Here is a 13312-nt window from a genome sequence, read left to right on the forward strand (position 1 = left end):
GACAAAATATGCAGGAATGCACTATATGAGCTGCACTGTAATAAATGTAGATTGTTGTTTTAAATATTCATGATAAAATAGATGCGTCAAAGCTTGAGCTTGTCTGTGTCAGTGTTAACTGATCTGCCCAGGACACAGACACATTTTAATGTTCATGTCGTTCAATTGAAATTTTATACACACTCTCACTCCTCTTCCTCTTTTTTACACATTATGATATCGACAACCCTATATTATGTCGTTTGTTATTTTGGGTGTAAGCAGGCTTATTCATGTGTAAAAATGATTTATTTTCTAAAGATTTTATTTTATTTTATTTTATTATTATTTTTTTTTTTTTTTAGTGGGAGGATTAAGGCAAGATAAACTGGCTTCAGAAAAACGAGGCGATGACTTTTGGACTTTGGACACATCCACCTGCCAAACTGACTGGAGAGAGTGAATGGCATCTTGAAGCTTAAATGACCGTGAGGCATTGTTACTTACTGGCAGCAAAGTGATCCCTGTCCGCCTGATTGCGTTAATTGCTTTGAAATAGGATACATTATGTATAATTACGCAGACCTCGGATTGGACCGCGCCGACTCTCTCTTTCATCTCTCTGAGGTGCATCATAAAGCGAGTCGCTATCAAATTAACTCGAAATCACCGAAATGTTGCCGTAGATTATTTCACCACAAACTCACAACTTTGACTACCTTCATCTCTACTGAGTACAGCCCGTGTGACTTAATGTCCCGTGCAGGCGCAAATCCCTCCATAAATTAAAAAATGTGAGCAAGATGAAGGAATTATACTCACATGTGCGGTGTCACTGCCTGCCCACCCCCAAGACGAAAGTCATTTACTTGCACCAAGTGCAAATATTTTTGCCTGAAAATGCCTTTTGACATCCACGCTGCCCTTTAATGTCTTTACAGTCTAAATTGACAGACCTTGCATGAAAAGGGTTAAGACAACTTTCAGAGGAGGCAACAATGGGCCTTTGTGTGCAGTCCCTGCCTCCTGACTGGGAATCAAAGGTAGTTTATAAAGTTAAATAAAGGCCCGATGAGCCTTACAGTTGTTTTGTATCTCAGCTCAGCCCTCATTTGTTGCCTCTGGATTTAAATAAAACGGTATGGTAATCGTCTTCTCCATGGCATGTCAGTCTTCTCAAAGAAAGGCCATGTTTGGGATGCTAATTGCCACCGACATTGTTTTCCAACACCACTGTCCCTCTGTTCACCGGACAAATAGACTGGAGACACGGATTCTGCAACGACCGAGCCAGGTTTAAACAGATGTTCATTAAAATCAACTTTTGGCTGAGATCAGTGATCATCAGATCATCTAATATCGATGAGAGGTGAGACTCGTCGTTTCGGGTGATATTTTTGTCACATTCTCCGCTGGGTAATTTGCACTTATTTTTGCTCCATAGTTATCAAATCACAAAACACTGGTGCGCAGAGCTGCAGTGTTTTGAGAGTCACGCATCTGTATGATGTATGACTTTCTGAAAGAGTATACATAAAAAAACATTGCAGGCCATGCGTTGTTACAAAACAGCGCACGTTAATGCGTCTCACGTGCGCCAATTTGTGTTTACGCAGACTCGTTTAACGAGTTGGTGTTGGAGGACAGGTTAAGTGTTTGAGCCCCAAGCAGAGGGGACTTCAGACGGACGTGGGAGCCCGGAGACTCCCGGTGACTTCAAAGCTCTTCGGAGCAATGCCACTCGTTCCAGGTTAGAGGTTTTAAGTGTTTCCAAACACGCTGCAGCTGCACACTGAGCCTCCTACCTGCACACACACACACACACACACACACACACACACACACACACACACACACACACACACACACACGCATACACAGTGTGTGTGCTAATGAGGAAATGATAAATTAAGACTTGTGTGTTAAGTTTTTGGAAACCCAGTGGAACCAGGTTATGTGCTGTAAAATGCAGGGCAGTAATTAAAGAACGCCTGTGGCCTCCATTTAAATATGAACGAGTCAACCGGAAATCACTGGAGAAGTAGACTGTTTTCAAAGGCAGAATAACTTTTACAGGTTTATTTCTTAATCATTTGAAACACAACTTACATGTGTAATGGACATTCTGGGCCTCATTTCTTTTATTGTGTCCCACTTACCTTAAAATCACCATCATTAAAAGGACTCCTCATGCAATATTTCTTTCTCACTAAATAGTTAATTAGGCTGTTTCTATTATCCTGTCATATTTGCTCGTATATGCAAAAGAGTGAAGTCTCCCTGAATCAGTGGTAAATCAGTGTGCCACCTTGTTTACTGACTGATATTTTGAACCAATCAGACTACACCACAGCAGGTTACAACTTCATCAGGTATTGGTTCCAAAGCTGGGGTCCGCCGTACCCCTGTGGTCCTGGAGATGAACTTTATTATAACTTCCCCTTCTTTAAGTTATAGCACAGATTATGAAGGTACGTGCTTTGAGGGTCTCACACTCCCCCAGTGTATTAAACACCCCAGATAGTGCTGCGCAAAGTCATAACAACAAACACCTCCTCAGACTGGGGTCATGTGGTCTAATGTGTATCTTGGGAAACACTTGCACCGAGGAATCCTTTTCAGTAAAAAGGACTCTCTGAAAGTAACCAGTGGGCGCTGACCTTTTCTTCTGAGGAGCCTACTATTACAGCAAACTATGGCGCTCATTTGAATAGATGGAAATGGCGTGCGATCGGCTGAGAAAAAGCTAATTTTTCAGGCTGAATGGCTCAGTGTCCCTGGGCTAGGGCGGGTATAGTGGTGGAGGAGGAGGAGGCGGTGCTGCGCTCTCGGTGCGGGTTCAACTTTTTTTCAATAGGTCCTTCCTAAAAGTCGAGCGCTTTGATCCTGCCGCTGCTGGCGCCTAAAAACAACATAACTTGTCTGCCCATTAGAGAGACTGACAAATCGTGACAGATTGTTTATGCTTGGCAATTAGCGACGCAGACGCTTGCCTGAGAACTGAGGGCGCACCTAAAAAAAAAAAAAAAAGCAGGTAATCCGCGCCCATGTCTTTCAAGAAGCCTGTTTTATTTCATGTTTATGTACAAATTTATTGCAAGAACATTATTTGATAGGACATTAAAACCTTATACCTGCATCCAATGAGATAATACTTTCCCATATAGATGTGGTGATAATTTTAATGTGAATAATGATTGAAAAACGCGCTTCTTAAAGGACCGCAGACAATGATAAGGTACAAGGAGGTACAGCCAGGTAAATCAATGACAGTCCTGGGTTCAGTCCCCTCCCTTGGCTCCGCGCTGCATCCTCCCCCTTTGCCCCCTTGCCTCCATATAATTTTTGACTTTAATGGATGTAGTCAAAAAGGAAAAAAAGGAAAGAGGAAAAAAAAAAATGCTAGTGACCCCCCCTCCCCTCCAAGCCCGATAATTGCCCCTAAACGACTGCGAAGGCCTGTGTGTTTCAATCTGATTAGAGCCCCGCAGCCATCAATAAACAGCGCGCTGCAAGAGGTTCATCACATAAAGAGGAGCAGTAAACTGTTGTGAAATATTCAAGGCTCGCTACACAGCAGTGTAAGCACATGGCTAAAGTCATCGTGTGGGTCGAAATGAATAAAGGCTTATCCAAATGTTTGGGGGCAGAGAAGTTATCAAAGATGGCGTAAATACGATGAGTAATAGAAATAATACTACTGCACATGCCTAAGCCCTAATTATAAAACATCAATAGGTTAATGGCAGGATCATTATAAGGTATACATTTGGGTAAAAGATCATTTTGTGGGATTTAGTCTTGGAGTTTGTTGTGTTTATGTTTATCTGAAGTTGGTTGAGGTTTTTTTTTTTTTTAAGAAAAAAAAAAAAGAGCAGGCCCAGCTATTGTTAACTTTCCTACTCTGATTTTTTTTTTTTTTTTTTTTTTTTTTTTGAGTATCACAGGGGCCAGCCCATCTCTGCTCTGATTGGCTGGCTCTCTCTCCACGCCTGCCTTATTATAGCCCCGCACTCCAATTTGGTCACATAAACATGAGGATACCGTCACCTTAGGGCGCACCGCAGCAACTTTTTGGTAACTCTTTGCACGATACCCACGAGAGTCGTTTTACCACCAGTGGCAGTCGGACCTGTATGGCCCCATCGATCGCCATGTCAGCTTTGAGCGCTGGTTTGAAAACTGAAGACCTTCCTCCCCGCTCGTCTCTTGTCGGCAGAAGCGAGATGCAGACCACTCTGAGTCCCGCAGAGGAGACCGGGAAGCCCAAAGTTGCCATTCTGCCCTTCAGCGTCGAGGCACTAATGGCTGACAGGAAACCCAGCAGAGAGGTGCCATCCCCGGATGCCCAGTCCGTGGCCGGGACGTCCCAGGCGCACGGAAAAAGCGCACGGATGGGTTCTTTCGGTAGTCTAGATAGTTCACTTCCTGCTTTACCCATGGGCTCTTCGTTTTCAGTGGGCGAGATTATGAACATGCCAGAGGATGTGCTGATTAAACCCGAGAGCCCGGACAGTAAAGAGAGAACTTCATGGATACAGAGTCCTCGTTTTTCTCCTACACCTCCACGTAAGTTCAAGCCATGGTTTCAACACATAGCCGAGATTGGAGAAATAAACGTAAATTAGGTTTAATGTTATGTTCTTATTCTAAAATATGTAAGGCCACGTGTGCGAAGGGATTTTTTCATACTCAGCGTGTTTTGAATATGTCCCCAGTTGACTCGTCTTGAGTGGATTTGTCGTTATGCACTGTAATCCACAATTTAAAATGAAAGCTTTTTCTCCTGTTACAGGAAGGTTGAGTCCTCCTGCTTGCCCTCTGCGAAAACACAAGACGAACAGAAAGCCCCGGACCCCCTTCACCACGTCCCAGCTGCTGGCCCTGGAGAGAAAGTTCCGCCAGAAGCAGTACCTTTCCATCGCAGAGCGCGCAGAGTTCTCCAGTTCCCTCAACTTGACGGAGACCCAGGTCAAAATCTGGTTTCAGAACAGGAGAGCCAAAGCCAAGCGGCTGCAAGAGGCAGAACTCGAAAAACTGAAAATGGCAGCTAAGCCTATGCTGCCTCCAGCTTTCGGGATTTCCTTTCCTCTTGGAGCGCACGTCCCCGCGTCTTACGCAGGGTCGCACCCGTTCCAGAGGCACTCGCTGCCGGTTTCCCCCGTGGGACTGTACGCCGCTCACGTCGGATACAGTATGTACCACCTGGCTTGACAGGGACGCAGGACGAGGGGTTAAGACTACTTTCTGTGAGCCCCCAAGCGCGAGGTGGGTTGGGAGGGGGTGGGAGTGGGGGTGTAGTTGGACAGGTGAGGTGACACTCTAGTAAATACAGAGGCATCCTGGCGGTGAGCTCAGTGTCACATCTTGTCAGGGGAGCCAGGACCTTCCTTGTAGACCCCCCCCCCCCTCCCCTCCCCTTCTGAGGACCTTGAAGTTTATCCACTTCTCCTGACCTCGCCAGTAAGTTCACACACTGCAAAAATAATCCAGCTTTATTAGTCATTTAATCTTAAAGTTTGAATCAGTTTTTTTTCCAGTGAACTTTGAAATAGCGTAACCATAGCAGTCATGAACGTACTGAAATCTTAGAAAGATGAGTGCGAGACTAAATGACTCTGAGATTGATATTTTTGCGGTGCAGAGGTGGGCAACAACTTAGTACCTGTAGGCCTATGATGTTATGACCAATGGACGTTCAAGTATGGACAGCAGGCTGTGTGCCACGGTGTGCCACAGATAGCCCACTCTTTGGCTCTATTGCTGCTTCCAGCCAGGTAAAAAGGGCTATTTCCCAAGCCTCTATATGAGTAAATAATTTTGCGCAGCTTGACATATTTTTTTTTTTTTGCACCAACAAACTTAGGTTGGGGCTTTCATCGCATTTGTGGGCTGCTGCCACACTGCGAAAACCTTCTTTTTTTCTTTTTTCTTTTTTTTTTTGCATTCATGTCAATGCGTAACTATAGTGGGTTATTGAATCCAGTGTCAATGAATGCTCTTTATGAACCACAGCATTTGTTTTTGTTTTTTTATTTGTTTATTTTTTTTATAACAGCACTGTCTGTTGTTGGAATGATTCCCTTCGGAAGGGATATGTGTACTGTAAAATAATGTATATTTGAAGAATATCCTCATTTATATTATGAATATATTTGTGACATAACTTAACAATAAATTGTTTATTCTTTTTCATTAAGAAGTTGTTCGTTCTGACTGACATTTGCCTTCTGCCCCAAAATCTGACTATTGAGTAGCCCTTAACTGGGTTTGGAAAAATAGAATTTCTTATATTTTCGGAAAACCTAAGGAAATACTTGGTATTTTAAAATTCTCTGTCTATTTTAGGATGAGGTTTAGGGCTGTTGTGAGTGGTGTAACTACTTGCCTATAGGGTCTTAGAAGAAACAAGTTTATTTGGGTAGAAGCGGAAGTAAAAAATATATATGTTGTCAGGCCTATAAAAGCAGATTCAAAAACATGAAAACAGCAACATTGATCAGCTTGATTACAGCATGATTTAAATATTATTCATTTTGGAATTTCATTGAGATCTAAAGGCTTCATGTGACCCACATTCGTCATAACAGCACTGACAAATACAGCCCACCGTCCAATAGCTGGTCGTCAGGTAGTTACATTCAGACCTTTTTTTTTTCCTGTGCACATGCAAAGACGCGCACATTTCAGCCTTTCAGAGCTGGTGTCCGCTGTGAATTTAAACTTGTCACATGTTATTTTGGTGGAATGTATTTCTACAGCTGTTGCCTATTGCTTTGAAACAACTAACCTAGATTTTGTTGGCGCCAGAAGATTTTAGGGGGTGGACAAGGGGAGAGAGAGAAAGGGGTGGTGGTGGTGGTGTGTGTGTCTGTGTCTGTCTGTGTGTGTATGTGTGTGTGTGTGTGTGTGTGGGGGGGGGGGGGGGGGGGGGGGGCAACCAGTTGTGCCGGCTTCAAAACACACCGATAAATATTGGAGATTGCTTCTTTGGGCTAAATTGCTTGTAAACAATTCACTAGAATGTCATTATGGAGTGTTTAGGGTGTAAAATGAGCCAGGTGACACGCCATTATGGTGAAGACAGGGTGTTAGGACTCATGTGCCAATCCACATATAAACGTATTACAATACTGGAGCACATAAAGAAAAAAATATATTATAATATACATATACATAGTATATTCCATATACTTTTTTAACCTCCCGTGTGATGAACTTAGACTTAAATGACAAAACAGAGATCAGATTGGGGGGAAAATTACAGGCCACTCTGCAGCAGTTTTAAAGGCTTTCCCTTGACTTCCCTGCTATTCAGGCAGGGGTTAAATTGGAGTAAAATAATTGCTGTAATGAGCAAAGGCAATCTGCCGCAGACTGAGGCCGGCTCCAGCGAGGCTGTAGCTCCAGGCAAGGCGGAACTTTTATCATTCCTAAAATGTCAACGGGGGACTGGGACGGGCAACACTTCTCCTCTCTGTGCTGTGATTTCCTCCTCCTCAGCGCCGACAGGCTGCTGTCCTAAACAAGGGCCTGAAAGTCCTGGTTTTATTTTCAGAGACATCAGTAAAGAATCAGTTGTCAGTTTGTTTGTTTGGTTTTTTTTTAATCTCCCGTTCTGTTTCATAATATTACGTCTTATGAAATCAGTTTAAGTCTACAGTGTTTTCTTACAGCCTACTGCCCGATATACATATATATTTTTGATTTTATTTATTTGGTGTATATTCCTCCGCTCCATTTTATCCATGAAGCGTGTATTAATACATAATCCCTGACAATAAGCTGAAATCACACGGATGAACGCTCCGTCTGAAAAGAAAAGAAACTTGACACAAAAGAGCCAAAGGGGATCCGTCCATTCTTTTAAATGCTTTCATTCTTTTGTCCCCCCACTACCACCACCACCACCTCCACCACCACCCTCTACCCCCCCGACTCCCTATCATGCCAGGAGACACACAGAAAACAAAACTCACTTGTTTATATCATTCAAAAGATCACAGGAGCCTGTTTGACTCTGCAGTTAACCCCCCCCCCCCCGATCCTCAGAACTAGAAAATGGGTTATAAAAAGTCGCCTTAGATAAAATATTATTATTTAAAAATATGGTAACTGGTTGTTTTATAGACCTTTAACCTTTATTCAGTTTGTCTCCCAGGACAGCTACAGGATGCGTTATTGTTTTTTTTAATTAGCTGCATTAATAGAAGTTAACGAAGAGAGTTTGTCAAACCGCCAGTGATGAACCAAAGTTTGCGGGGTTTTTTTTTTTATCCTTTAACAAATAGTTTGTTAGAACTGATGTTAGAAAAATGTCAGCTCTTCTATCCCACACAGCCCAGCTCAAAGGAGATCAATGCTGAAGATAAAATGTGAATGTTTGGGATGAACCCACCAAAACTTTAAAAAATGAAAGAAAAAAAAGAAAAGAAAAAAAACGCTCTCGTTGCTCACATTTAGTTACAAATTTAGATCTAAACAGATTTTCTCTTTTTAAACTGTAGGTTGTTTCATTCATCTCTTGATCTATCCACCTTTCGTTTTCCCCCCAACACATTCACACACATTTTAAAACCTGTGTGATACCTGATCATTAATGAAGCTTCCTTCTAAACCAATTAACCATTATTTTTCCCCCCATAAATACAGTGATCTGACTCATGAGCTAATTCATGAAACAGTCATGCCTGTTAATGGAAATGAATTGACGTTTTCGGGTCTTTAAAATTTTCGCTTTAACTCTGCAACGAATTCAATAAATCTTTGTACATTTTATGAGACTTTTATTGTAAGAAATTAGATCTGTAGCATAAATTAATATGCTTGTCTGACTGTTGCAAGGCGCAAAGGTTAATCAGGAATCATTTATTGTCACTTTATTTAAAATATTAGACAAAGTGATGTCAGGGTAAATACAATTCCAGTGAAAACTGAACCTTTAAGAAAAAGCTAATATAATAAGCAGGTTCATTATTAACATTTGAAATATGGGTAAAAACTGACCATAGACAATTCTTAAGCCAAAATCCATCAAATCTGTAAAAACCCAAGTTATTTTCTTTCAAATACCACACCACCACCTTCTGTTCAGAGTCGGTGTGACATAAGCTCTTTAAATGAAAAGGTTTAAAATTTAACCCACCTAAGGTAAACATACTAAACTAAAAATGAAAACTAAACTAACAGAGTCTGGAGTGTAAGTTCTTCATATGCCACTGGGCCATTTCGAACCTTTTCGGTAGGACAAAGCACAGCAATGACAACTTTTTAAGAAATACTTTCTATAAAAATGGAAACGCTGAGGATGACCTCGTGTTTATAATTGCTTATGACAATTTCTTTAAACATTTAATCATTTCCTGGCTGTTAAGAAAATGTCTTATAATCGCGCGGGGGAAAGGGGAATGGAAAATAAGAGACAAATTTTCGATTAAATTACTTACTACCTACAGATTTTTGTTTGTTTGTTTCTAAGTCTGTTTTTCACAACATGTTAACTCAGGCAAATTTGTTTGGGCGCAGGAAACATGTTTACTATTCCAATTTCCATTTAAAACATACAACTACTACAAACACCCAGATTTAACTAAGACAGGCCCGAACGACCGGTCCCTGCTTTTCAGCTATAGATACAGTGGGAGTCCAGCCAGTCAGAGGCTGTAAATACTATTAATAATGCAGCCTGGATGTTTTAAATCAGAGATAGCCATCATCACCAATTTCTTGCGGCTGCCTTTACCAAGTAGACCAGTAAAAACCAGTGTCCTGCAGAAAACCAGATGTTCTTATATTGTGAACTGTACAACAATGACATGTTTTAAAAAAATGACCGAAATGTAATAAGCTCACCATGATGTCAGTTTGGACACTGCATCTCACAGTAAACGTCAATATTAAAGAAAGGATTTTAATACATTATTGAGCTGGACGTTGTAGTTGCAGGTAGCACATGTACATGCTGACAGCCACTGAATGTTACTCATGAAATCATAGGCCCACTCATCGTTTCTTTTATCATTTTTTTAAACTGTTTGTCAGCTCGAGTTATTATGTAAAGGTGATAAAAGTGTTGCCTCCAAGCAGAGACGGATTAAAACAGATTCAGTAAAGTAGAATTAAGGTTCCAAACCTTTTCACTTTGTAATCAAATGGCCTGTAGTGTCCACTAGAGGGCGGTGTCTATTTTGGTTTGACCTACGTCCATGACCAGATTCTGGCTACTTAATCTATATGGCTGGAGTTATTAAGCACAGAGATAACAACAGAATGATCGCCCGTGAATCCATGAAATAAGAACAACTCTTCATAACTGCACTAAGTATGATGGTCAGTCACAGGCATTAGAAGTCCTCCGATGACCCTCTATTGAATAATTACTTCAACGTGTAAAACCCATGGAACAATTGAGGGTTTATAAGGTACATTTACAGTTGACAGGAGGGGCAGCCTCGGTCTCATGTGTGAGAGATTTGAGTCTGAGTGCGGGTTGAACGCCTCTATCCGCAGCCAGATTTACTGAGCAGCGTAATTACAACAAGTGCGGAGTGTGTGCCAATCATCTATTGGAAATTAAGGGGGAAACATTTTCTTATGTGGACTAATGAGGCAACATTTCTTTTAAGATGCAATAAAAATGCTAAATGTGATGGAAAATTGCCTGAAAACCCCATAAAAAAAAAGTGAATCACAAACTGCATCACCGAAACTTTAATGTAAATAGGTTTCTGATCTGTCCTTTACAAGGTAATTTATTTCAACAAAGCAGAGAATGATTACTGTCACCCTTCGGCTACGTTGTTGTGTTTTATTGTTGCAGCATTTAGCATTTTTGGTGCAGTGTCACAGAACATAAAAACCGTTAAATTACCTGGCCGCCTGCGGTTTAAATGTTCTGTTCTCGTTTTGCCTTAATGATAGAAAATAACGCGGACTCTGCGGCCCTCTAATGATGATCAATAAGCAGAGGAATTAAGCTTTATAACAGCACCGTGGGCTGATTTCTTAACGAGCCACATGCTGCTGACATTTTCATTTTTGTAGGGTTAGTTAATTAGCAGTGAGGGGTTCAGGCCTGATGGTTCAGAAGTGCAAGAACAGGATTCTTGGCACAAAAAGAGAAACATTCCTTTTGCAACATGGGCCAAACAAAACCTAAACTGCAGGCTGTAAAATGATTAGTAAAATGATTAGTGTGTGTTGTAAGATGAAAAACATCTTCTACATGGGAGTGATGGAGCTGCAAGCGGGTTCCCACCCCCCAGTCAGGGCCAGTGATTAACAAATGTCAGATGGGTGTTGTTTCACTACTGTGGATTGTGATATTACAATCCACAGTAGTGATTGTAATATCACTACTCAAGTAAGCCATGGCAGTGACAGCGAGCCAGCATTGCACCAGGACCCTGAAAATAAAGCAGCTAAATGAAATACAGACATTTAGAATTAACATTGTGCTACTTGACATTTTTGGGGGCTAAAACTCAAATTCTACAACATTAGCACAAGTTTGAAAACCCTCGTGAATCCATGTGTCCTTCCTTAATCTTTTATCAATGCACATTTTATGTGGGACAGAGAAACTGAAAACCCTAAATTCTCATCACTAAAGTTTAAACTCAGGCCTTAATACCTGTTTTAAATGATAGCTTTTTAAAATCGTGAACATTTGCAGAAGATGCAACACATGACAATCATGTGGTGGCAAGCTAAAATTAAGCCCTAATTAATCCTGAGGACAATTAGGCTTGTAATGCATTGAGGTGATAGAGATAATCAGCTGTGGTTGCATTCTGACAAGCAATTTTACAGAACATCAGTTCTGAAAGAGACACCTTTTAAACAGTTGTCTGTCAGGGGGCATAAAATGATGGAAAACTACCATCCTCTGATGTGGCACCATAGATCTGTGACAACCAGCACCATCTTGTGGCCGATCAAGGCACTGTCATATTCCTTCTGAAGATCAACTTACACATTGAGCACAGACAACAGTGCAACGATGATCACTGCAGGGGGACCCTGCTTGTTAGCCAGCCTTCAGAACTGACTCGTGCTGTTGACCCAGGAGCATCACAGTTCTTCCATAACTGGCACCTCAACAACCCTCGATATAAGTGAAAGCATTTCAGTGGAGCTCAACAGTGCTGCCCATCAGTATTTCATTTTGCTAAATCCTGCACAATAGGCCCTTTCACATTTGACATTTTAACCAGTCATAGCAGGAAACACATAGGTGTTACCAGGAGCATTGACAGTGGCTTTGTTCTATTCAAGTAAGCCATGGCAGTGACAGTGAGCCAGCACTGCAAAACACCAGGACCCTGAAAATAAAGCAGCTAAATGAAATACAGACATGTTGAATTGTATTTTTTACACTCATGTACTTCCTACTGTGAAGTGAAAAATGGCTTAGTCAGAAAGGCAAACCCAGAAGGCAAAAAATCACAAACACACTGTAAAATTCCCATGATTGTTTCTTTCATTAATTACTGTTTGGCAGCCAAGCCATGTTGGGGATTCTTTGAATGAATGAACAGAGAGAGTTGTCAAACAAGCCCCTGCTGGCAACAGTCCTCCACTTTAACACACAAGAGTAACTTAAGCTTCACTTGTCAGAAGTTAAGCTGGCTGAGTGTTCAGTGGGAAGGGTTACCCATCACAAGTAAATTCAAGCCTCTGCAATTTCATTTTCATTCAGCACTGACATGAATGTAAACCAGGGCCAATGAGGCAAGACTCCCTACTTGGATTCATCTAGTTTTAGTCTGTTGAATTATACAAAACATAACTTTTATGTCATGGTCTCGTGTAAACAGGTCTAATTAAAACACAGACTAAATTAACTGGAGGGTTGAGCAGGATACGAGACATATCAGATAAAAAGTCTCAATGCCAGATGAGGGAATACTTTATCCACATGCAAAAAACAATGGGGGAAAAATGGACAAATAAAAGCTTTTTTTTTGTTGGTAGCATGTTTAAGGTCTAACTGGCCTCCAAATCACAGAAACACTTCCACATTTGTATATAACACACTTCAGAACCGCCTGTCTGTCTGCAGGTTACACAGTCTTTCCAACAGAGAGCAGCAGAGCCCATGAATAGAATCAGGAAAGCAAAGTGTTCCCTGTTAGTTGATTGTTCCAGGATCAAAACACTACATGCAATACAATAGCAAAACAGTCATTACTGACTTTGTATTTGCCCAAAAAGCACAAAGCTACATTCTCCTTTTGGGAGGGTTAATACTTTAAGTTAGTTAGAACCATGATTTATGTAAAGCCACGTTTTCCACTCACAGTTCATCAATCACATATTCCAGACATAGCCA

The 13312-nt window shown here is 41.3% G+C and overlaps 1 protein-coding gene across 1 annotated transcript; it reads left to right on the top strand.

Moving 5' to 3' along the window:
* The first annotated feature begins 4023 nt into the window (after positions 1–4023).
* msx1a (muscle segment homeobox 1a) lies at positions 4024–6175 on the top strand. Its single transcript, XM_041034082.1, has 2 exons — positions 4024–4548; positions 4775–6175. The coding sequence occupies exons 1-2, from the start codon at positions 4116–4118 to the stop codon at positions 5191–5193; spliced, it is 852 nt and encodes a 283-aa protein (XP_040890016.1). The 5' UTR covers positions 4024–4115; the 3' UTR covers positions 5194–6175.
* The last annotated feature ends 7137 nt before the right edge of the window (positions 6176–13312 follow it).

Source organism: Toxotes jaculatrix, chromosome 3 (assembly GCF_017976425.1).
Source record: "Toxotes jaculatrix isolate fToxJac2 chromosome 3, fToxJac2.pri, whole genome shotgun sequence".
NCBI classification, from domain to species: Eukaryota; Metazoa; Chordata; class Actinopteri; family Toxotidae; genus Toxotes; species Toxotes jaculatrix.